At 34.0% G+C, this 26,688-nt stretch overlaps 1 protein-coding gene across 4 annotated transcripts in view; it reads right to left on the reverse strand.

Annotated features, from left to right (window-relative positions):
- Positions 1-3,793: 3,793 nt before the first annotated feature.
- Positions 3,794-26,688, reverse strand: part of LOC115917871 (voltage-dependent L-type calcium channel subunit alpha-1D-like) — a 76,365-nt gene continuing 53,470 nt past the window's right edge. For 2 of the 4 annotated variants that reach the window (XM_030972025.1, XM_030972021.1), the window contains exons 27-43: positions 25,666-25,677; positions 23,213-23,338; positions 22,278-22,343; positions 21,630-21,721; positions 21,078-21,225; positions 19,837-19,964; positions 19,217-19,313; positions 18,567-18,669; positions 17,937-18,038; positions 17,394-17,524; positions 16,802-16,915; positions 16,021-16,424; positions 15,313-15,531; positions 14,390-14,407; positions 12,858-13,269; positions 10,957-11,316; positions 3,794-5,563 (exon numbers count right to left, since the gene is read on the reverse strand). In XM_030972025.1, the coding sequence (XP_030827885.1) occupies positions 5,183-5,563; positions 10,957-11,316; positions 12,858-13,269; positions 14,390-14,407; positions 15,313-15,531; positions 16,021-16,424; positions 16,802-16,915; positions 17,394-17,524; positions 17,937-18,038; positions 18,567-18,669; positions 19,217-19,313; positions 19,837-19,964; positions 21,078-21,225; positions 21,630-21,721; positions 22,278-22,343; positions 23,213-23,338; positions 25,666-25,677 (2,913 nt within the window). In that variant the 3' untranslated portion in view covers positions 3,794-5,182. The remainder of the gene's footprint in view (positions 5,564-10,956; positions 11,317-12,857; positions 13,270-14,389; positions 14,408-15,312; positions 15,532-16,020; positions 16,425-16,801; positions 16,916-17,393; positions 17,525-17,936; positions 18,039-18,566; positions 18,670-19,216; positions 19,314-19,836; positions 19,965-21,077; positions 21,226-21,629; positions 21,722-22,277; positions 22,344-23,212; positions 23,339-25,665; positions 25,678-26,688) is intronic. The other 2 variants (XM_030972022.1, XM_030972023.1) reach the window with 2 other exon arrangements.

Consider the following 26,688-nt stretch of genomic DNA (forward strand, 5'->3'; position numbering starts at 1 on the left):
TACCTAGCAACAACTAATTTACAGGTTTGCAATGCACATTCTGACTATCAAGATATGTTTATTCGTAGCAGGTGAATGAAATAATTTTTATCAAGGCATATGCATAAATTTGGTTACATTACGAAAATGGCCTTTTACTTAGGTTATCGCTACTACCTTCTGCAATGAAAAACACAGTAAATACTTGCAAAAGAAAAAAGCAACACAGACAGAGGTGATGTATGTGATAATTTCATAAAATGTTTATTTAACAACCCCAACAGGTACTCTGTACAAGTTCATGACACAACAACAGTCATTGCAATGTCAGACTCAACGGACATCATGTCATAATTACCATCTCATAGACAGACAATAAATAAGAAAACAAAAACTACTAATGCCATCGATGAGTGAGACAAAATTGGAGGGGGGGGGGGAAGTTTGAAAAAGTCATACAAATTGTAATTAACAATTTCTATTATACAGAAGATATAAACCGCACGTTGTTGATGCATTTATGACCACAAATAGAAATCTATCACATGAAAGTAGAGCTTTCATTTCATGTCATTACCTGAATGTTTCACCTAAAATCATTTCATGTGAATTTGTGGTCAAGAGTGCTGCCCTGCTGTTTTTGCTGTTCAGGAACATCCCCAAAAAGTTTGAACTTCAGCTTAAAACCATACTCGACGTCAATGATATGATGCCCGCCCGATGTCTGGCCGATGTGTACATATCGACCGGCGTCCCGCCACTTATCCTGGGGTTACCCAGCGGGCCCCTTATAGGCATCGGGCGTCGCACATTCATGTAAAATCCTTAGACTCAAAAGAAATGCCCCTTTCTCGCACGCCCTTCTCTACAGCGAGGTGAACCGGGCATTCTACACACAAGTACATACATGTACATCAACTAAAAACAGTACCATATGTGTATGAGCAGTAAACTTGTATCCGCATATATATGAAGATGTTAATAAAAAGAGGCAAAAGATTAAATTAAATTTTAAAGTATATTCAACACTTTATGTTCACCATCAGGAAAGTAAACAACTAATTGTCAGCCATTTGTGAAAATAATTCCTTTACATCTGAATCTAGTTTTCCACTGCTCTGCTCCCTTCTGTCTGCTGTGATAGAAAATAAAAGTTCCTGTCTTATGCCCAAGTCACATTTAAACGTTGACGTGTTCATGATTAGTTCAGGGCTGATGTTCGACTGATGACTGCCCGATGTCTGCCGATTGCCCGCCACTTATCCTGGGGTTACCCAAGCGAGCCCTCTATAGGCATCGGGCAGTGTCCATTCATGTCAAATCTGTCACCTGATTTATCTCCAACCTCCACATATCGCACAATGCCCCAAAATCTGGCACATCGCCCGACGTACGGTTAAATGTGACAGAGGCATTAGGCATGTATTGAGGGCCACCTTTTGAACACTTTTTTCCTTAAAGACCAAAAATTGAAAACCGAAAGGCACTTGCGTATGACATCATCAGACTAAACATTTAATTTATTCCACCCGCTCAACCCTCCCATACGATATCCTGATGCAGCTCATATAATTTGTGATAAAGGCTCTCAATAAAACCCTGAATATCTAAAATACATTGCATCCTTTTCACATAACATTAGGTTTATATTTATAACCATTAACAAAAGGATAAGGATACATTGATAATAATTCTTTCCTAATTAACTCTTTGCTGCTTAGGTCGACAAATGGAACAAACAGGACTGCCATATTTGACCTTTGTGACACATACAGTGCACATATATCCTATACCTTATAATCAATGTAGCACTCTAGGGTTGATACATGGCAAATAAAAGAGTTATAGCTGCAAACAGATGTTTACTTTCCAGATTTAAAAGTTAAAGTTAGTATATGTGGTTGCCCCCATATGTTAGTAGTACATTTAAGTTATCATATACAATTCAAGAAATAACAAGAAAGGATGTATTAGGTTGAAATGCTAGCTTTTCTGCAGTTATTCATATGAACAATTTTTGGAAGCCCAGCATCTTTTTTCTCTCCTACCCCCAAAAAAAAAATGAGTAAAAAAAAAACAACTAATGCTAAGGGTATTAAAAGTTCTTTATACAGAAAATATTATGGGTACACAGAGAATTAAGTAACACAATTTTGATAGATGGTGTAAATCAGATTCAGTTGTAGGAATTTAAAACCATTATTCGATGTCTCGGTTTCTTTCAGGTCATACAGCTCAACTTGGGTCCTATTCAACATACAAAATGATAACATCAATAGCACAATTCACTCATCAATTGCTTGCACAGTATTTGTTCACAACGAAAATCAACAAATGCAACATAAAACTATGTGGACTATGGTTTTCTGAAAGAGCTGAAGTTGCTGGGTTGCTCACACACACACATCAAAATTAATTTTCAGCAAATAAATAATAGATGGTATATATATATGTATAGGTGAGTCCAACATACAATGTGTACACAAAACCGCAAATGATATTCACACATAGGTCACAATGATGTCATACAATATATATTAAAAAAAAGAAATTTCCCCCATGATTATTTTCCATATGCTAATGATTAAGAAATATAAGGCCATTTACCAACATGAATAAGATACATCAATAATAATAATAATAACTAAGCAATGATTTGATGATTTTCTACAGCTCGTGAGAAATGCGTAGATGAATACAATTGGGAGAGCAAGTCTGCAAGCATTAACAGTGGGAAAGAAAGATCTGATTTATCATCTTTAGTACAAACCTATCTCATGATAATGTTGCAAATCTCTGATGAACTGGAAATATCTTTTTCATGCTTAATGTATACATCAGCCTAACTTAACTATTGCACTGTAGGTACTACTCCGCTACACTCTATGATATAGGTGCCTTGATCCTCATTAAATTCTAAACTGAATATAAAATCTAAGTTTGTCAAATCACGCTACGGTTTACTGGCTAGTCATACAAAAAGAACAACGATAAATCTTTCAATCAGACATAAATTTTACATGAAGGGGAGATACCCCAGCCAATGGGTCAAGCAGCACCAAATTTGAATTGATATTCTGTGGTTCCATAATCTGAGATACATTTCCATCAATTTGTATCTACAATAAAAAGATTTAATTCATCACAACGTTTGCATCAATATATCAAAGACTGAAGAAAGATATACTCTCATCCATTTTCTGCTCATCGTAACAAGAAACTACACGCATATATTTCTCGGTTTCCTTCTCTTATCCATTAATCTTATCGAATGAAGAAAGGTTTTAGGTTTTCTTCTTTTCATTCAATAATAATGGTTGAACAAAGGGTGAATCCTAACACTAGGATAAGTGTAAAAGCTTTTTTAGAATTGATGTAAAATTGGTGAGTAAAATTTAAAAGAATAATCATATAAACAAAATATAAAGAACAAAATGAAATAAAAGAATAGGAAATACTGAAAAATAAATTTGCAACATTTGGGAAAAGTAAGACCAAGAAAAAAGCATTATAACTTTGGATAGAAGAAAATGCAATATGGAAGGACAATGGATAAGAGAATTACAATGTAGTTTCTATCATAAAAAGAAAGTGTTGAAAAAACATTCAAAAAGGAAAGAAATCAAGAACAGGGGGTGATTGATTATCGTAGATGTCAGAAATATTTCATTCTTTTGTCTTTCATATTAAAGACGTGATAAGAGCACTTTTATTTCCCTATACATACATAGACAGTGATTGCAAACAGTTTCAACATGAAATTTGGGACTTTGAGGGAGTACGGTTCTGCCAATTGATGTATCAAATTATTTTTCTGCCACACAAGTAGAGATTCTTTATAGTCTTTCTATTCATGCACTAACATTAAATTTAAACCTCAAATGTGTGACTGGTGAAATATAATTAATCTGTTTGATGATCATAAATCATGACCAGTGAACACACAGCAGCACTCACCAATAATGTCTGAACATACCTACTTACAGCCAAAATGTGCGTAAACTCTGTGTGTTACAACACCCTTTGACACTAAGCACCCTTATGGTTCCAAACAGACAATTTGAATAAATGATTTTAAAAGTTTCTTCATTCTGGATTTGTGACAGTGCAGTTGGTAAGAGATAAAGAGTTTTGACTAAAGTGTATATCCTACTTGAGGACAGACATTCTTAGCATATGCAGACGTTTCAGAAATGATTGTGTTTGATCCCACAAACTACATCAAAAGCTCTCAAAACTAAAGACAAAAACATGCTTTTCTTTTTATTAAATATCCTATAATTAAGAGCAAAGACATTAACTGGACCTGATAAAGAAACAAAAAATGATATCATTCTTTACAAATAATGCATATGTTACTATGCTCATGATTAGGTAATGACTGTATATACCTTTTATATACAATCTTTTCATTAAAAAATTTCATTTCATTTTCAAAATGTATAATCACATATATACATAATGGTGATGATATAAAATTGTGGTATTACAGTGCACCAGGCATGCGTATACATAGCAAACTCCACATCGAGGAGCCTTTCTGTGTATATACAAATATATATCTACAACAAATATATATTTGATTCGTGAGATAAGAACAATACAAACGATTCAGTACCTTGATCTAATCTTAAAATACAACTCTGCAAACAAGATTGAGAATGACAATACGTACCTGACATAGACTAGCTGACACGTACATGCCTTGCTCAGTTCACAACACGTCTTCTATTAATCTCCATTAGATTGAGATAAAAATCTATATTTCTCATTGAATTTGACATTCTTCACACATCATTATACCCTTCTAGAATCTATAATTATGATACTGTAATACAAATCTGGCACATTTAGCATCCACCATGTGAAATTAATCAATCAAACAAAATTTAGTCATGTCCAAAATCACTGCTAGCTAGACATGGTAGGATTACTGAGAGGCATCAATAGACTATCGTATAGTTCTTGATGATGTCAGCACTGGGGATCACTTGAATATCAAATGTATCTACAGACGTCATCGCTGATTGCCAACAGACTTGTACTGATCAAGCCGAACGGCCGGAGCTACCACGTCGTCCATCCATGATCTAATCCACCATACATAGAGAGTTGATCTATAGCGTTGATAACACAGCACACAACATGACTATTTACATCTTCATAGAAAAAAAACAAAAGTGGTCCTACAGACGAGCTGCTGCTATAATGTAGTCACATAGAGCACCCCATGTTCATCAGCCTCTATTGTTCCCGACTCTGTATCGCTGTCTGCCTCGCGCCCCGCCCGCCTTCCACCCTCCTCATCGTCATCATCGTTAGTCCGATCGTGACCCCCCGACCTGCGCGTGTAGTCCCGCAGCTCGTAGCCGCCCAGATGGTCAAAATACGGCAGCTGGGTGTCCTGGGTGACTGTCGTGGTTACAACGGGGACGTTGGCCAGCTTGTCCTTTGGGAAGAGGATGCGATGGGCAGCAGAGTCCAGCTGAGCCTGGGTCATGTTACAGGCTTCGGCTAACTCACGTTCGGCCATGTTGATTAGGTCCCTGTCACGAATGGGCGAGATGCCTTCCCCTGCTAGCACCTGAAACAACGTAGAATGCAAGATCACATATTAGTCCCATGTATTCTACTGATTATACATGCTATTAATTGCAAGAAATATACTATGTTTTGACTCAACTAAAACTTTTTTTAGTTTTTTTGCATATTATTTAACAATTATCCAAATCTTGTAGCTTTCCAGTTTTTCAGTGCTTCGTAAAAATTATAATGTGTAAGGAATTTAATACAATACAGCCATAACTTTCACTTGACTGAATATTCTGCCATATTTGTGGTTAGAATATACCACATTTTCTTAGTTTTACACAACATTGTCAAAAATAGGATAGAATTAAGTTAAGTTAAATTATTTCCATTATAATCATTGTTGAGAGAAATCACATTAGGAAAATGAAAATATGTTTTCTAAATCAATCATATTATAATTGAATCAAGTGTATTATATGAAAATTCATTTCCATTGGAAGTACAGTCAATCCTGTCTTAAATCACTCTAGCAAATTTACTGTAATTTTCTGAATGTGTGGAGAGAAATTATACATTAAAAATGCAAAGCAAGGCATAATAGCATAGGTTTGCATTAATCTTTTGAACATTTCATCAGCAAAGCTTCAATGAATGCATGCATGTAAAAAGAAAAATCAGGCAGTATAAATAACAAAATAACATGGAGTGCACAAGTGCTTCAAGAATTTATCAATAAGATAATGTTTAGAAACTGTTAAGCTCAAGTGCGATAAAGTAATAATGCTCTCCCCGAAGTGAATGTAGATACACGTAAAATTCCCAGGTTTGAAAAAATAGACCATGTTTTACTTTGTCTACATTATTTTCATTTCAAACTGTTGATATTCCTGCGAGGACATAAAGAGAACCTACTCAGCTTCCTACAACACTTTTCATAGTGTATGATAATTCCTGCATTGGAATACAGTGTTAGTTGATCTCAATACAAAACACAGTGCACTAAAAATTTCAAAATTGATTGGAACACGATGAAGACAAATTCCTGTCCCCTAATGGCTGCACTTCTTGCTTCTTGATGATGATTTCACACGCTTAAAATGCATTGTTATGAACGCAGAATCTGTAAATGATTTTTATTCAAATTTATAGAAGGCGAGGTGTATTTTTCATGATATCCCACATCCCATGACAATGTGTAGAACAAAGAATTGACGGTGAAATAGAGATATGATAGTATATGATTTAGGATGGGATGTTTGGTGTTGGGAAGCAAAAAGAGAACAGAGGTGATGTGATACATATTGATATGCATCAATTTGTAAACTTCCTTATAATTCTACCTGTAAAATTGAGTGATTTTACTAATGTCGTCCACAAACGCAATTCGGAAGACAAATTTAATTATTTTAATCTGCATGGTTGATCTATACTACCATGAACTAAATGATTATTTTTCAGAGTAGAAATATTCATGAATATTCATGAAGTGCATATAATTCTAGTGAATGAATTCCAATACAAGTACAAAACATGATCGTATGTATATCGTGGAAGATTATACATCTCAAATGTGAGATATCAATGATTAGAGGATGAAATGACGATAAAACAAATCATGCATGATGTCAATGAAGAAAACCTGAATAATATAAGTCTGACAGGTTTGGTTTATGTTGAATAATATTTGTAATACCGTAGTTGGATCGAGTACTGTGATAATTTTTCCTAATAACACAGTTTATACCTGTATTAAACATACTTCTTTTAATTATAAGCATTCAACAACAATGAATCAGTACTGAATGAAGGATCATTATAAAAGACAAATGTATTCAGAGAGGCTTACAGTGCTTTCAAATCTGCTTTAAATATGAATCTCAAAATTGCATATTAGTGAACACATTAAAGTATCATTTAAATCATTCTATATTATGATGCTGCTTTGATCAAAAGTGATATGATAATGAGTGGTAAAATAGCTAAGAAAACAAACACAAAGTAAAAATATTTTTCATTTAAAATCAAATTCATGAAAAAATTATGACTTCATTGAATTGAATTGTGAATTTACGCATTCAGCAATACAAAATAAATAAATAAATGCTTCTTTTTACACTAAACAATAATAAATTTGCTTAAAACTTTACCACTGTTCTTAATGGAAATATTTATGGTAGATTCAAGCATTTTCATTCATTTTTACTTTAAAATGTTAAAAAGAAATATGCTAATTAGGAATTGGATTTTTGAAAATGCTTCAATATACACCATTGATTCTTTGCTTACAATGCACATTACAGTAGGCAGTGGAATACTTAAAAGACCTGTCAGTAGTGAAAATGCAATATAGATGAATTATATATCAACAGAAATCTTATAAGCTGTAGTGATCCATACACCCATTTATTGTGGGGTCAACAAACTTTCGGAAATTGCAAGATATCGGCATTTCCTTCTTTCATTTATATCGGCACTTCCTTTTTGTCTTGTAAATTACCTCGCACCTGCGATATGACATTTGTGGTCTCCATGGTTTGTTTTTCTCTAAGCGCCAATCACGGCGTTCCATAGTCTTGTGTTTTTTAGCTAGCAGCGTGATTATCGCCACTCATCCCGTATGTACTCATCAGAGCTACACGTGTCTACGGTTTTAGTCATTTCCTTACTTCATACATATCGCGTACGATTTTTGCGACGTTGTATTTTTCTCGGTCTATTTAATCGTCTGCGGTAGTATTTCTTTTCTTCGCTGGATTAAATACGAGTCTTTATTTGTTTAATTCGCCAAGTAGGCTATTCATTCTTTTTCCTTGGTTTACGCTTGGGCTAGCCAGAGGCAGCCATTTTGTTTCTGAGCACATCTTATTATTGTATATATATTCCTGATAGTTTCGGTTTTCGTCGAAGCTTCCGATAAGATTGTGCATTTGCCTTGTTGAATTGACAGAGTGTTTCATCGTCGAGACTACGTAGTGAATTCGTCGAGAAAACACTTCAAGTTTTGGATCATTTCCAGTCTCCTTACTTCCAGTTTTCTTAGTTCCTTATCGGTGAGTTTAAATTTCATTACCACTTTCTTTTCTCACGTCTTTTTAGTTGAACCTGCACTATGGTTCTACAAAGCCATAGATGACATTAGAATACATTATATGCTAGTTTAGTGTCTGTCAAACGAGTGACAGCTCTCAGAAAATACGAAATCTAAAGCTCTGAAAATTGGTAGTTGTCGACCTAAAAACTAGCAATTGACTTGATGCCATCATCTTATGTGGAGTACGCATATTCACAACGACTTTGCATTAAGCACTGCTAATCGCCTCAACTATATAGGTGAGCCGATTGGGTCCAAATGTTATATTTGTATTCTAAACACATTCGTCCAGCTTTTCGTCGATACAAAGTTGTATTTTCATCAGATAGGGTCTTGATACATTCAAGTTAATTCTAATAACTAAATAATCTGAGACATACATTTCAAAGAAACAATCTAGTTCTACATGAATCCTTATCAAATACCAAATATCAGTATCAAATTATGCATGCTATGATAAAAGTTTCTTCTTATCAAAAGCAACTAATTTTCATTCCTACAGCTTTATTAAAACATTTTTGTGTACATGTACTTTATGAGACTAAGCTGTGATGGATTAATATGCAGAAAACAAACTGTACCTGGTTAATTTTCAGAACTATGTGAGAAAAACCACTCATATTTTCTACTTTACTGTGAAAAAATGCATGAATCAGTATATTGTAATTCCACTCATGATTAATGCTTTTAATCTTTAACTGACTACATGATGAGATTATGAAGTCAAACCATGCATAGTGATAACATTTCAATCAGCTAAATATTGCCATGAGCTTAAAACCTTTTAATTTCACACACACACACAAAAAGTATTAAAAACAAAAAGCCTTTACTAAATTGATGGTTATAGTATAATCTTTGCTTGTTCTATGAATTAATAAGTAGGTCATGATAAAAAGAACCATATTGAAGTACAATGATTTACATAAAGTTTTGTTTTCTGTCTTTTCATAGTATTCCTTCTCAATTTCGATGAGAGTTCATGATGTACCGATATGTTTGAACTCTCAATTCAGTAATATTTATTTCATTAAAAGAGTGAGAAAGCCAAAAAATTATTCCACTGCAAATTTTTAAAAAATGCCCCCCCCCCCCCTTCCCCCACAAAAAAAGAGAGAGCTGATTGCAATGTAATTGTTAGGACATGACATCATTCCTTCAAACCATTCAGTGAAAATGCAGTCATCCTCAATGCTAGAATATATGAGAATATCTAGTTTAAGATACAAACCAATCACTTCATGACATAATACCTTTCTGCTTTTTGTTTGAATTGGGTTTGGGTTTGGATTTGTTTAAATCTTTGGAAGTGGATGTAGACTTTGACTTGGTTGCATTGGATGCACCCTGTCAAGAAGGAGAGAGAAAACATGCCAAAGAAAAACAAACGGAAATGTCATCTTGATTGGAAGACAAAGCTTGATCGTCTGCACAATGTTAGTCATATCTGCTTCTTACTTTAAATAGATATGTGTCGTTACTAGAAGGAAAGCAATGGTTATCTCCGTTTTAAAATGAGGACCTTAATAATTGAGCCATGCAGTGCTTAATTGTCATTGAAAAGATCCTGGGAGGGAACAATAAGTGACTGCTAGTTTCACTTCTGTCATGTTCAACAGTTCAAATCTCATGTTCTTTTTCTATCTTAAAGGATTCTTAGAAATTGTGAGCAAATAACACAACCCTAGATACTCTGAAAATCACATGCTGCAAGATTTGTTTTTTTTTGTTTTTTGCAGTGAAAAGTTCAAGTAAAGATATTACATTGTGAGGAAAATCAAGTGAGGAAGATTTTGAGAGCTCAAAGAGCAAGGGAATAACGATTATGATGTAATTTTACAAAGTAGAAGACACCTGCAAGAAAGAATAAAACAACACATTATGGACAATTTGTATCAATATGAACCATTGATTACAATTATGTGTACAATGTCATTATTACCTGGAGTCAGACAAAAGTAAATGTACTCACTGTATGCAGCTTGCTAATAAATAACCAGCCACAAAGGTAGAGCTTGAGATACAACTTAACTAAAACTTTAAACCTTAAGTACTAGCAGGACTAAAAACATAAAATCTTTCCAAAAATCTTTTTGGATAAAACTTAAATATCCCATTCTCAATAGCTGCAAAAATAAAATATATCTGCTTCAAATCTTGAGAAAAAGAAAGATGTGGAGAAAAAGCAAATAAAATAAAATCACAAATAAAACCATGCAAAACAAAAAACAAAATATAAAAAGCATGCAAATCTGATAAATGAATAAAGCAAAATTTGTTGGCAAATGTTTCACAAGTGACACTTAATTAGGGGGTGGTTATATAGAAGAGAGGGGTGGCCTTATATACTCTACCTGAGCTACTAAACTCTCTGCACTACCCGCTACTTCTTCTGGACTGGGGTTATTTCTAGGCACAGATGTCTTAGGTTTGGTTAGTGACTTGAAGAATGCCGCAGAGGGATCGCGCGATGTCCCGATCTCCCCGGTGGAGTGCCTCTGCGCCAGAGGCTCCTTCACCATCATGTGAGTCGACGTCGAGTTGGACGTCGATCCCGTGGTGGGGAGGAGATGAGAGCTCTGGGTGGTGGGGCGGGGTGCAGGGGTGTGAAGGGAGGAGCGGATCCGGCGTGGGGAAGAGGGGGGTGTGAGCCACATTCGTCCCGTCGAGTTGCGCGTCTTGCCCTCGGGTGTCATACCGGCCACTGCCATGACCTAGGAAAGATAGAGGGGGTAAGGATCACGGCAAACCATCACATGCACCACTGCAACCACACATACATACAAACACACAACAATCAAAAGAGAGTTGCTTCTAATTATCTCTGGGACTAGTTAGAAGAAGATTGACTCGAGAATTAAATATTACAGGACTCACAAATATATGGGAAGAACATCATAGGTTAAAGTTGAATATTGTTTTGATACAGTTATCAGTACTAAATAGAATATTAGTGCTAATTATTAGTTCCAGAAGAGTCCTCTAAATACACATTCAGGATTAGTAGTTAAAAGCAGTTATAGACTTTAAAATGATTTCAAAAGTATTCATCTGTATCTTCTAAATCAAATTCTCCCATTTAAAAAAAATATCACTTGTTTGCTTTTGGAAATGGACTGGTCTTTGATGGTTACTTTTGATTTCTTTTTTAAAACTTTTTTTTGTATTTTAGCTCAAACTATTTTGTGGAGTAAATTCCAGTGAAATTTAAGTTGAGAATGAGATATGTTATGATAAAATGAAATGCCAATTAATATATTTCACCCAACCCTTGTTGCAATGGAGTAACTTTAAATCAACTTGGTCCAAATTCACATATTGAAGAAATGGCATATGATGTCATGCCAATCAACAAATTTCACCCAACCCTTGTTGCAATGGAGTAACTTTAAATCAACTTGGTCTAAATTCACATATTGAAGAAATGACATATGATGTCATGCCAACCAATGATAAACAGGACATGTTCATGCTCCATCCATTCATTCATTCAGGCTTGATAAAAGGATAATTGATCACATGCACTGGTTCTCAGCCTTACGCAATGATTTACTTTGTATGAATGACGGAGTGCAATTTCACAGAATCCAACACTTTCACCAAACAAAGAATGACGGTTTCATGTATCACCTTGTCTTATAAACCCCCTTACCAAATGGAGTATTAGTGAAACAAAGTGATAATGAAGGCTACAACAGGAGGGCATTTCACAAAACTTGTCATCAGTGACAACTGATAGTTTTTGTTATAAGCTACTGAAATCCTTGCTTCTGATTGGCTATCAGCAGATTTGTCATTGAAAAAAGGCTTTGTGAAACGGGTCCCAGATGTACATATGAACGAGAAATCACAGTAGTCTATTAATAGAAAGAGAAATACGAACTTTACATTGAAAATATGTGTAGAGGATGAGAGGAAGTGAGCTAGGACATGACTCTGTAACAATAAATGGCTACTAAAGTACACATAATCAAAACTAGCTGTCTAGATTACGGTAACAGAATAAATTCAGAGAACTAAGTACTAGGGGGTATAATCTCTGAAGTATATTTGAATTTTCGAGTGAAATGTGGCAAGAAGACAGGCTGAAAGAGCAGAATTTGACTTCGCTTTTTTGCAACATACATCATTGATAAATAAGAAGAGCTCCTCACAGCGACTGCACATGAAAATAACATACGGTATAAGTTGGAAAATAATTTGTTATTTTTCCTAAAATCAAACATTGAAACAGTCAAGGACACCAGTAACTAACCTGTGCCTGAGCTAGCTTGAGAGGCACTGCCGTCTTTCGATCCCCTGCAGGCACTAAACCATCTGATTTGCCAGAGGGCAGCAACAGTCGTCTGCTTGGTGAACCGGCGGGTGACTTGCGGGGGCTGTGGGTCACACTTCGGCTCCCTATACTCTCACCCTCAAGCTTTGGAAGACTTGTTTCGGTAGGTGATGGCACCGTCGTGGAGAAGTCCAGGGTGAGCTTGGCCGGGGAGGGGGAGGGGTGGTTACTGGAGTTCTGGTGAGGGGGTGGGGTGGGGCTGTGGCCACGGGATGATGAAGGGGATCGTTGAGGGCTTAGGAGGGGTGATGTAGGAGGATGAGATGAGGTCTCTGAAAGGTTGTCCTCATCTTCCTCCTGGTAACACTCTGTTCTTAGGGTGGGAGGTTCCCTAGGAGAGAGAGATCATACAACAATAAAAAGTTAAATTATATTCATCGTCATTCATAATGAGCAGAGACTTGGAGATCAATCTTATTTTTTTCCAATTAAGTATATAACAATTTTTTCAACTTCCTAAAACCTGAATAAAAATACAGCTGAAACATTGACTTTTTTCCACACAGAAAGTTGTGTTATTTTTTAATGTTGATATATTTTGATATCTAATATACAAATGATAAATTTATCCATTCACGTTTGGTCCTTATTCTAAACTATCTATAACAACAGATTATACTTTTACCCGGTATTCTATTAATATTTTGTATTCAAAATGTCCATTACTCTTGGCTAGAAAAGTGCTGTAAGCGTATTATGGTCATTAAAGGAAATTCAAAGAAATATCAATATCATAATACCATGCTTTTTTAATAAAGGCTTTTATTCTATGACTATTGCATGTTAGTTTATAACCTCATTTAAGGGCAATATCAAGAGTTAGATAAAATATGGGAGTAAACAATATGACAATTTGACCTTGGTATCATCATGGAGTTACCATGGGGAGAAACATATATATATAGCTATAAATAATGAAAGAATGGGACATTATATGTTTCAAAATAAACACATTTATAACGAATCATCAAAATATGAAAGATTAATTCTTTCTTAAATAAATGGTCACATATAAACATATATACAGAAAAGGACCCCTAAAATGTGATTTCAGACTTGGCAGTAATAAATGTATTATGTATGTTAAATAGGGACATTTCACTATTACAGAAGTAACAAAGACATTGAGTACCAGGTTTGTTATTGAAGTACTGAATTTGTATTATTTGTGAATATAATGGACAACTTAATGGTAAATATTTAGATGGAAGCTATATTGGGATATATGAAACATCTCTTAAAATATAGATATCTGTGATGTAATATCAATCATATTTTGAAGCTTATTTGTATTTCATATGCAATTTCATCATCATTTACTACACTTACAATATACAGACCACATATGAATTAGTATCACGAAATTTGAAATTATACACATACAAAATGGTAAAGATTGTAGTATTATAACATCACAACATTGATGTACTACCAACCATGATAATACATACTCATAAACAGTGTAGAGGCTTCATAAAGTGAGTGAATACGAAGATACAAATTATGAGAATAAATGGTAGTACTGGTAAGATCATACTACCTGTATAAAGTTATTATAATATATGCCCAAGCATCTTTGCATTCAATGCCTTTACTTATGGATTTATTCATTTTTAATTCCTGCTTCAGAAGAAAAGGAAAATATTGAGATTTCAAATTTGTTTTAGAATTATGTTTTAAATCAATCAAAACAAACTGAAAAACAGCCATGTTTCAAATGCATAAATACTCAAACAATGCATATATGAAAATGAATTTTTAGGCCATACATGTGTATACCGGTATACATCAAGTAATCAAGTATTATAAACAAACCCCTTTTTAAAACTACGATTCAGTCTACCTGTAGCATTTATACCTAATGGAGAAAGATAGGCTAGGCCATCGGATAGAACTTCAGTTACTTAGATAATAGTATTGCTTGCATAGAAATAAGGTAAAATAAATTATCACATTATATAAGAACTTTCAAAAGGCACATTTGATGGTTTGTACCTTTCACTGAAGAAAAAAAACTTAAACCATATTTAACACCTTCTCTGTTATAGGAAGTAAAAAAATTGCTCTTTTTAGGCTAGACTTATCATAGAAAACATTTACATTCTTGAATATGATTTGCAGGTCACAGCATAAAAAGTTCAACTTTCATTTGAACTTTCTCACAGTAACTGCAACTGCAAGAAGTGGAAGAGCTTGGTTTGCCTGCAGAGAAAGTGAATCTAATAAAAAGCAAGTAATATCAAATGAAGGTCGATTATGAAGATATAGTGCAATTAAAAGGTGGTTAAATAGGACTTCAAAGCACTTCTAATTTCAAAGCAAGCAAGAAAGAATGAATGTCGGTATGTGACAAGAGGGAATCAGTAGTTCTCACCTTGAGTAGTCCCTATAGGGTTCTCTGTAAGGCTGTTGGTATGGTTCTGGTTGATACTCCTCATCTACTACCTGTGGTGAAGATGGAGCCTTGGGTTCTATCTCCTCCACATCATCATCATCATAAGGCGAATCAGGGGAGTGATGATGATTGTTGTTATGATGATGGTGGTGATGACGATCTTCATTTTGGAGGAGGGGTTGTCTGCCTTCTTTTGTGCTGGAGGAAGAGAAAGAAAAATTATTATTTGCTAGATTTTTGCTTTTCAAGAGATGCTGATACAGACTACTGTAAAAATATAAGAACTTTCTCCTACAAGCTTTTACAATATCTTAATTTTAGAGGAAACTTGTCTAAATAAAATCATTAAAACTGTAAAGGTGTAAAATGATATAAAACGTATTAACAGGTAGTTATAAGCAAAACTCAAACAAAGATAGTTTAACCCTTTATGTGCCACTTTTGCTAAATGGTACAAACAACGGTCACAAATGTCCATGTATTTTGTAATGACCCATTCCAGATTGTAAATGCATGTTCAAGAAACAGTAAAGATACTTTGGAATAATCTTTACATCATTTCACTGGAACCATAATTTTCTTATGAAGTATTCGTTTTTATTTAAATCAAGAAATGAGGCCCAAGGGATATCTCAAAATATGGCGCATTAAGAGTTCTAAGGTCCTTCTTCAAGTAACACTTCTTACCTATATCTATTGCCAGGCCCTCTGTTATTGGGCATGCCCCTCCCTCCGGGATTCCTGTTACCGACCGGTGAGAAGCCTCTGGTATGGGGCGAGGACACCTGGAGGGAGTTGGCGTTGGGGGAGTAAGGTCCGCCCCGTCCCCTGATGGCCGATGGAGACTTGGAGGAGGACATGTTGAACGGGGACTTGTTCTGAGGATTGTGGTTGTAGTTGTTGAGACTGTTCGCTGGAGACAGCTTGCGGTGCTGGTTGGACGGAGGCGAGCTCACCAGGTTGTTGGTGGCGTTGTTAGGGTAGTAGGCTGGAGGGGGGTCCCGACCCTGGTAGTGGGTGTTGGCCATGGGGGTGGACTGACGACGGTTGTGGTACATGTTGAGCACGGTGCCAAATAACGAGTGACTCCGCTGTGGACGTTGAGATAAAGACAACATCAATCATTACCTGAAAAGTCTCAGATACAACATTTTCTTACAGTAAGATGAAAAACCACAAAGAAGGTACAAGATAGAAAGGTTAGAAGTAAACAAAAACACTATCATAGGAATAAGAAGGGGGATTCTCTTTTTATTTAATGACATTGTTGTTGTTGTTGTTGTTGTTGATATACAATACTGTATTATTTGAAAAAGGCAAGCAATGAGAGAATGTACCAATTCTTCCCAGATTTCTACTGCTCAGCACAATAAAATATGAACAACTGTTCAGCAACATTCAAAACATAAAAAACAAATTCTTGGACCCAAAAAGCTTTGAAAGCAACCAATATTTAATGAGAACTTACCCTATGATTTGGTTCATCATGCTCGAACTGTTCATTCTCATCCATGCCTTCCAGATTGCCTGATATAGCCCTCTTGATCTGTGGTCCAATCTCATGCAGAGTTCTTAATCCAGCCTGGACAGTTTCAACAAATAAACACAAAGAAATGCACACTATATAATACCTCTTATAATGGTAACATCTATTAAAGGTTTGTTGCCTAGAAAGACTAATTATTCTTACTCTCTCTATATTGTTTTATATTTTCTTTCACATGTTGAGAGAAAAAATTGTTAATGCCATGGATGGCCCTTTTACATAATTTTCAGTAAATTTGTAAAATCCATTCGTTTATGTCAGAAATATTACCAAAATATGTTCTCCTACCTTTTGTTCAAATTTTCATTATTATTTCACTCCTGGCTACTAACAATATTTGAAACCATCAAGTTTTCTTAAAAGTAACTTGAATCAGCTCCCAAAACTTTAACATTAAATAAACTCTACATTCTATATTGATAATAAATCATTTGTTTAATATCTGCATCTGCATGCATTTGGATGACTTTTAGCTACTTTTTGACAGTTATCCTTTGTTATACTGCAAACTAACCTGAAGTGCAAAGGTGCTGTCTGGTTGTCCCGGGATCTTCAAACCCTCTTGCTTGCGCTTCTTGAAACGACGGAAGTAGTCCTGAATCAGGAATGTTGCATAAAATTTGCCGACTGTCACATCATCATCGGCTGTAAACAGAAAGGAAAATAGTATAAGTGCAGATCGTTGATTCATTTTGTCTAACTCATCCATGAGATCAAATCAGCAACGAGCACATCTAAGCTGAATTATCGATTTAATTTGACAACCCTGAAATAATAATCTGTAATAAGGATAAAGTAGAAAAACGATTGGCCTCATGAAAAAGGCATACATATTCTCAACAAAAAATGAAATTAGTAGCTATAATAATTGCTTCCTTCAACAGAGCTCCTTTTGAGTTGAAAATCTATAGATAATACATGCATCTGTCTACACATATTTTGTATCATACAGTATATAATACCTTTAAACCATGAAAGTCTGCATTTCACTTGTAATGAATGAAGACTAGGAGAGAAGTACTAAAAACAAAAGAAGAAATTAAAAGAAGAGATTTACCCCCTGCTGGTGGAGCAACTTGGTCCAAGAGTTTAGTACTTGTCCTTTTCCAAATCTTCTTGATGACTGCTCTTAGCTCCTCATTACACTGATCTATATTACCTGCACACAGAAATAAGACATATCAACAGCATAAGGTATTAGCATAAGATATATCATCAACATAAGATATTAGCATAAGATATATCATCAGCATAAGGTATTAGCATAAAATATATCATCAGTGTAAGGTATTAGCATAAGATATATCATCAGCATAAGACATAAGCATAATGCATAAGATTAGCATAATATATTAGCACAAGATATATATAATCAGCATATGATATTAAAATAAGATATTAACATAAGATTAATCATCGGCTTGAAATCAGCTTTGCATCAGAGTACTGTATGCCCTTCAAATAATTCCATACAAAGATCATCCAACTTAAAAATCAGTAGACCAAAAGCTCAATCTGAATAAGATTTGCCTTAATTCAGAGTTTCATGTTTTTGGTTGTATGATTTCCTATGTTGTGAAATTGAAACATACTATGAAATCGTTTTCCCCTTTGATTAACATGACCTACATGTCAGTTTTGAAGGTAATGAAATGAGTTACAAGATAAGGAATGTGAATATAAATACCTTCTGTTTTTATTTTTAATGATGTCCTGATGAGTGCAAACAGTGTAGCGTTGAACATGACGGTACCATCACTATTGAGCGGCATATTCATTGTCACTAATCTCTGTAGAAATAAACAAGTCATATGTGGAAATTTGTTATATTTTTCATATTGAACATTTTGAATATATGTTTCTGGATACTAGAAATCTAACCTATATGAGAACTTATTGTATTCTTATGTCCAGTAAATGGATATTGTCTAAATGAGATTTATTTTTTCACATTATAGCAACAACAAAAAAACCTTCTGTTTTTCAAAAATTAAAATACATTAAATCTAAATCGAATCATATCAGGAATGGAAGTTTGATTCTCCTCTATTCCTAAATTTTAAAGAAAGAGGTATAAATATTAACTTCTACTCTACAATGGTATGAATTACTCATGGTATAGTGTAGCATATCTAGCTTGTATTTATTACATCAGTTGTTACACTTTTTTAATCTCCCTCTGTGCCTCAGAATAGTTTACTAGATCGATAGCGCATAACAAATGCTGTAGTATTACACTTCATTAGTGATACTTTACTTTTTTTTTACATGATACAAATGTAACACCTAATCTCACATTAACTTTGAACCTCAATTCACTCATAGACAAGAACTTACCTTGCATGCAATTCTATGAGGGCAAAGTTTCCCAAAACCTAGGGGAGGGGATATGGAGCGTAGTAACGTCACTACATCTAAATGCTTGATACGACCCCTGCAGGAAAGGAAAAAAATGGGTAACGTCACAAAAGTTGAAGGAACAATAATTATCTCACTGAAAAGATATTTTGCTTTACGTCAAAGTACACAACGCTATAACTCAAGCAAAAAACTCAAGTGTAAAAATATCAACAAAGGTTGAGATTAAAGTTTTTATAATAAAGAGGGCACCCATAAAAACCTTATACTTGCATACTACAGGACCTAACCCAAGAGTAATGGGCATGTATCTTTTGAACCTTCCCTCCCTCAAAAGTAAAACAACAAGTATGGAATGATATGAACATTTGCAAATATGTTTGTGAATATATATATATATATATATATATAATTACAAAGCACAAGAAGATGATGAAGAGGGGAAAACATTGGATATAGACGGAGTTCCTTAGCTTGGAGTAAAATCACATTTATGGGTATTTCTTATACTAATGATAAAGTATATATAATAAAAGACACAAAAGGAATTATCTTGTAATTAGACAAAGTTACATTGGACATGTATTGATTTGACTTACGTTGCGTCCGGGTCGAACTCTGACCATTGTCTGACAAATTCATCTAGATGGTGTGGTCCTAGAATTGACCAATCACGTGTTAGATAATCAAAATTATCCATGATGACAGCTACAAATAAATTAATGATCTAGGAAATAACAATCACAAAGAAAAAAATAAAGGTTAGAATATAACACAGGCATACAGACAGAATTGATTATTGAATGACAAGTCTACACTACTTTCTCCATTGCTATGCTACTACTACATAGATTTCTTTGCCACAGCAATATAATAAAATCATTGAATACTGAGAACCAGGGTAAGAAGATAAACAAAGAATATACTACCACTATGGAAAAACTTTTCTTTCTTTCTAACCTTCAAATCCAATTTCGAAATCCAATTTCGAAATCCAATTTTTGAAATCCAATTTTGAAATCCAATTTTTGAAATCCAATTTACACATTTTTACGAATTTTTAAAGAAAACTGTAAGTCCTTTATATAGGCAATACACAATATGTTAACACCTATCGTTAGTTAGATATAGGATTTTAAAAATTGTATGTGAATCACAAAGCTATCAGATGAAGATGTGAAAACACTCTTATAATTTCATCACCTCCTGCTCTACAAATTGAAACCATTTGAAAATTAAAAATATCCAAATACAATGGAAATTTTAAAACATGAAAGCACAATACGTACAACCTGTAAAGATAATTTGAAGAAGGACAAAAATAATTTCATTTTCTTGAAACTCTTTCTGTGCCAGAGGTGCAGCTTTGCACATGGACTAGTATTCTGGTTTGTCACAAAAGGAATTTAATACATGGATATAATTTTGAGTCCTCCCGCAGCACTGATTTCCTTTGGTGAGACATATATTTACATTTTTTCCACTCTCCACCCAAGTGTAAGTAAGTGGGTACCCAGTAGGAATAAGTTCCCTGAACGCTTTAGCGACTTATTATGGCGGCTCAGCAACAGCCGGAGTAATAATATAATACTTTGTATTTTAATAATGCCCAAACAAAATGATGTGTATTATTTGTTTTATAAGATTATGTTTTATTTGTTTCACAAAATGATGTTTTGTAAAATGATTTTACTGATGATCGGTCATTAGAATTGGATAATGACCGGCCATTATCCAAATTACGCATTAGGCAACAGAAATGCATGGTCACGTGTACGCTTTCAACCGATCATTTGATTAGGATCCACGTCATCATCTTATAATATAGTTTACTACTCACCAGGAATGAACAGATGGAGTAGAAAGAGATGAAATATACATAGGCAAAATTATTGCCACATATCTCTGTATCATCTCTTTGGCACGGTGCCTTGGGTGATTGTGAACATGCCATCATAATCTGTTGCCATGCTTCACCTGTAGCTGATCTGAACACATCCAAACAAGAATGACAAGAAAAATAAAAGTTTTAAAACATCAAGTTAGTCCAAGTGAAAGGCACAGGTATAGCGTTCTGGAAATACTTTTATCTTTAAATAATAACGATTATCTTCATAAATTAAGTGTGTCATTATACATTTGATTGCACCTTTTCTAATTGTCTGCACATAGGTCTTTGGTCTTCAATCAATGTTAAATAATCATAAATAATATGTTTAGACTAACCCACAAGATAACATTTATAAGAATGTGAAAAAATTAAGACGATACACCTTTATATATTATGTAACAACATGTATCAACAGAATTGATTGAATTCAATAATCTTATTTTTTCTTCTTTTTTCCACAATACTTTAGCACAAGAGATATCGTATCTAAGGAATGCTCACCTGAATAGCACCATTACAGCAGTGGGGAATGTACGGAAGTTATTATTCCGATTTAGAGCTCCATCCAACGATAGCTTGATTTTACCAAACATCTGTCAAACAAATGCAAAAAAAACATGTCAAATTTGGTATACATTCCAATGTATACTTCCATAGTCTGAATAGTCAATATTTCCATGATTGAAACTGATTTTTAATATAAGGTATAAAATTACATACTGTATACATGTCTATCATATCATTTTATTATCTAGTTTTGGTTTTCTACAAGAGAAACTAAACTAAGTTTTTACAAAAAAAGTAACATAGTGTCTGTAAAAAGCAGCTGTAAAAATCATCTTAATTTTGTCATCATGAATAATAATTACTTTTTAAAAATTATTATTAAAAAAAAAAGATTTGTTATATATTTGTTCCTTATCATCATGACATTCCCATTCATCCCATTTCATCTCACTATCATCGAAATCATCATTAACATCATCATTTATTAAAGTCATCATTTTCACTTTTACGAGGGTTTACTGACTTTCGCACGATGATGATACTCCGTCTCCCCACTTCTATATCATTATTACCATTTGCGTCATCATTACAATTATCAATATCATTCTTTAGATAAAATAGCAAGACTTAGACTTCATTTACCTGCATTCCAATAACAGCATATACAAAAAACAACATGACGATTAATAACGCTACATATGGCAGGGCCTGTGACGGAATGAGAAAAAAAGGAAAAAACAAGATAGATTAGACATTACAATCACGTTACATTTATTTCATCAAGTTACATGGGATATAACTTTTAATTTGAAATCAATTTACATACATGTCACGGTAACAAATTTCCTTTTATTTGACTTTACTTTAAAGGAAAATGTAAGTACGGAAGCAAATAACAATAACAACAAAACAACCATGTGAAGTCAAATTTCTACCCGACTTAATATTTCTGGTCAGGAAAGTGGTATCTGACATCTACTTCCAATTATACATACAGTGAACACATTTAGTTACCTCCTGGATTAGGAGAGTCAAAAATATTAAAAGTTTGATTGCAAACGTAAGCATGAGAGTTTGAGAACTCCTGATGCAACGTCCAGAGGTGAGCAATTGCATAGAGATGTAGGGATAGGTGCATCAAGGTCACTGCAGTATCATTATTGCAACACAATTTTCCATGTAACTAGAAAGAACCCTGTTTAATGCTAATCTCTGTATTTTATTGTCTATTTGAGCAAGAAAATAACAAGTTGAACATTGGCTGATTATAACTTGGTTCTATGACAGATGCTCTGGTGACAACATGAGGCATAATGCAGGCCTTATATCTACTGGTAAACCTATTCAATTCAATTCAATTCAAATGAACATTTATTTTCTTCCAAACAATACAATTTATAAGTAGGAACATAAATATAATTAAAGAACTTGTATTACAAGGAAGAAGGCGTGAAACCTAACCTTACCTAAAGCCCAATAGCAACCATTATCGTATTACTTTTTGGATGAAATGAAGATCCGAGCACAGGTCGCTAGAGCAAATATTGAATCGGCAAAAAAAAGTAGAATTGAGTTACCTGGAAAGACTTGATAAATGTCCACAGCAGAGTTCGAATTCCTTCTCCCCTGCTTAGGAGCTTGATCAATCTCATGACTCGAAACAACCGGAAGAAGTTGATGCTGAACTGCTTCTTCTCATTCGCCTGGAACATATCAAGTCAGGAACAAACCAGTATTAGAGGAAGACAGAAAACAAGAAAACATTATGAAAGTGAACTTGTCAGGCAATGAAGGGAAACAGTCAATCTATATATTTCATCTGAGGAAATGTTAGTGGGGTTGGCTGTCTCCCTGAAATTTGTTTGTAACTTTGTATTCTGCTCTTTATCATGAACATTAACTATCAACAGTCATTATTTATAAGAGGAACATCAGATAATAATCTGTAAAACTTTAAATGCATGTTGCAATTTATGAATCAGATTTTAAACACTTCTATTAACCATTACCATAAAGTAATATGAAAGAATAGAGTTATTATATTCTGGTCTATGCAGAGTTACGGTAAGTGATCATATTTTTTCATGCTTTACATTTTCTGATAATAAGGAGTACAAGACAGGCCACAAACAATTGCACTTAAATGGTAGAAGTGCAGGTTTTACAGTCTTTTCAATAAAATTCCTTGGGATCCAAGTCCTAAATTTGGTAAACCTATCTGTGTGAAGAAAGAGGGCAGTGCAAGATTGGTAGAGTACCTAAAAATCAGCCTACGAAAGTGTATAATAACTTGGAAGTACGGACCTCTGATTTTCTGTGCAGGGTAAATAGGGATCTATTGAGATTGGTTAGCTTGCATCTGGTATGTGTAAGAAGAAATGCTAAATTCTTATTCTGCCCTATCTCTGTAAACTTTCTTTAAGCACATAGTGACTTTCGTTATGTTTGTGATACACGCTATATCAGCAATGTTCATCATTTATATTATTATTATGATTAATATTAGTATAATCTTTTTTTTTGTGGAATTATTATTTCATTTCATCATTAGTATTATTAGTATCATCATTATAATCATTATCATATAATACATGCGATAATTTGGCATCTATTTACTCTAGATATTCAATGATCTTTTTTCCCCCCTTCTATATCGTCGCTGTTTTCACGAAGTGACGGTAGTGAAAAAAAATTGCATTCACTTTGCGTTACGATTTTCCGCACTACCGTCACTTCGTGAAAACAAGGACGATATGATCATCAAATTTCATCAGGCGGATTTCAAAGTCTACAGATATTTCATCTAATTGTTTGTCATTATTTCTTATCAATAAAAACATTCCTTACATAAATACTTTTCACTCTTTAAATTCAAATGCATGAGAAAGATATGAAACCTTTTTTTTTTAATTTGACAGTAATATATTTTCTGCAATTAGTATTTAACCAAGATACATTAAACTTGGTTCTATTCAATATAGATTAAAGTATTGATTAATTCTGACTTTAAACATGGATTTAAGTTTACAAAACTTGTTATCTTAATACATTCTGTTAATTTGTTTAGTTTCGTAGTATAGCGGGATAGATTTAGACACACTTGGAGGGATATCAAAATAGTGGAAAGACCTAATGTCTAAGTTTGAAATTTTGAAATTTATGAGCCTAAAAATCATCTAATTTAAGTAACGTACTATAAAAATGGTTACCACTCCCCCTACTCAAATGACAGCATCACTACACCTTGTTTACCTCCACTTTATTTCCATCTCTCTCTCTCTCTCTCTTTATACTTGTCTGTCTTTCTCTTTCTCACCCCCTCCCCCCCCCTCTCTCTCTCTCTATCTCTCTCTCTATCACACTCTGTCTTTCTCATCTCCTCTCTCTCTCTCTCTTTTTCTCTATATATCTCTCTCTCTCTCTCTCTCTCTTCTGTAATTTTTTCATGTACAGAAAGTTTAGTCCATAGACAAACAATGGATATTCAGGTACGGATAAACAATATCACTATAAACTAAAACCGGCTAAGAGCCAGAAAGGCGTCAAATCCTTTCAATTCACTTAGGGTCGACTCCCTTCTGGCCCTCAGGAGGTCTATACATGTCAGGATTATTACAATGTCGAGGTCTATCTAGGGGGGGTCTTATACTAGTGTCTTAGTATGCAGTAAGGAAGGATGTTTGTTTCTGTGCATGTTCTCTCTTTCTGTGCAAATTTTACTGATTATAGTAAACTTTTCCAGGAAGGTGTATCAATTTGATGGGATTAAAATTTCACAATGCACCTAATATTCATCATAGAGACTTGGGGTATAAATACCTACTCAATCTCGGTTGAGGTCTGGTGTAAATTCAAAATGGTGCTGGGGACTTTATTTCTAAATATGCTATTTATAGGAGTGAATTAATAAGGGTTTCAGTTACGTGTAATTTTCATTCTGTATAAGCTATAGTGAAGGTGAAAAATTAGTATGTGCAGAATATAGAGTAAGTTTGAGAGGGGATAAATCTTGAATCATTTTGACATTTACCGCTGTAACAACCTGCGAAGGATACATCCCCAAAACCACACGTAGCCGCCGAAATGATGAAAAAAAGAGATGAAAAAAAAAGGAGAGATTTTAATAATTTAAATGTCTCTTCAGTAAGTAAGTGATTAGAAAGTTATATGTATGTCAGACTTCCATTTCAAACAGCACTTTGACAACACAGAAAAATACACTCACGTTTGTGAACTGTCACAATAATAAACAGAATACGCTGCTTTTCATTATCATGCATATGTGCTTATTGCAATTGAATCATTCCTTCATATTTCTTTCATTGACTATGTACAAAGTCAAGCAGAAAAGATACTTATAGGCTCTTAAATTCCATAAATTTGCTTAGAAATATATAATTTTGATGATTGTTATATTCATTTTTCGAATAACAAAGACTATAACTTTGTAGCAAGTGAATGATCTCAAATTTTTCCCTTTTCAAGCGCTCACAATTTCTGATTCTTTATGATTAGACCTTCATTTTTTTTTTTACTTGAAACATTTCTTTTAATTGTTTTCATGATAATTATGGCTAATAAATTTGCTCTCCTTTTATTTTAAACAGACAGTTTGAGCTTCGATTAATGAAAAGAATATTCTTCATGTTGCAGAAAGGAAAAATTGCTTAAAATTTATGCTTGAATAATGCAATGATTGCAAAAGTGCATGTATTTAACAACTAACTGGAAAAATTGAATACTTAGAGTGAGTGAGATACAAAACAACATACATTTATACAAACACAACATCAAGTGTATACATCTGTTAAAGGCTAGGTGGCAGAAATTTATGTCTACACTTGAATAACAATTGTTGATTTATTTGATATTTTTGACAATGTGCAGCCAATTTTCTACAATGTTACAAAACATGAATATATCTAAATTTGTGAACAATGAGGACTATCTTTTCATAAAGGAGATTAATCCTTCCAATCCAAGTAAAGGACTTAAAATTGTAACTAACATTCTAGTTTTGAACTTGAGTTCCATAGCAACAGTTTACATAATC

Source organism: Strongylocentrotus purpuratus, unplaced genomic scaffold (assembly GCF_000002235.5).
Source record: "Strongylocentrotus purpuratus isolate Spur 01 unplaced genomic scaffold, Spur_5.0 spur5_scaffold_6, whole genome shotgun sequence".
In the NCBI taxonomy this organism is placed as follows: Eukaryota; Metazoa; Echinodermata; class Echinoidea; order Camarodonta; family Strongylocentrotidae; genus Strongylocentrotus; species Strongylocentrotus purpuratus.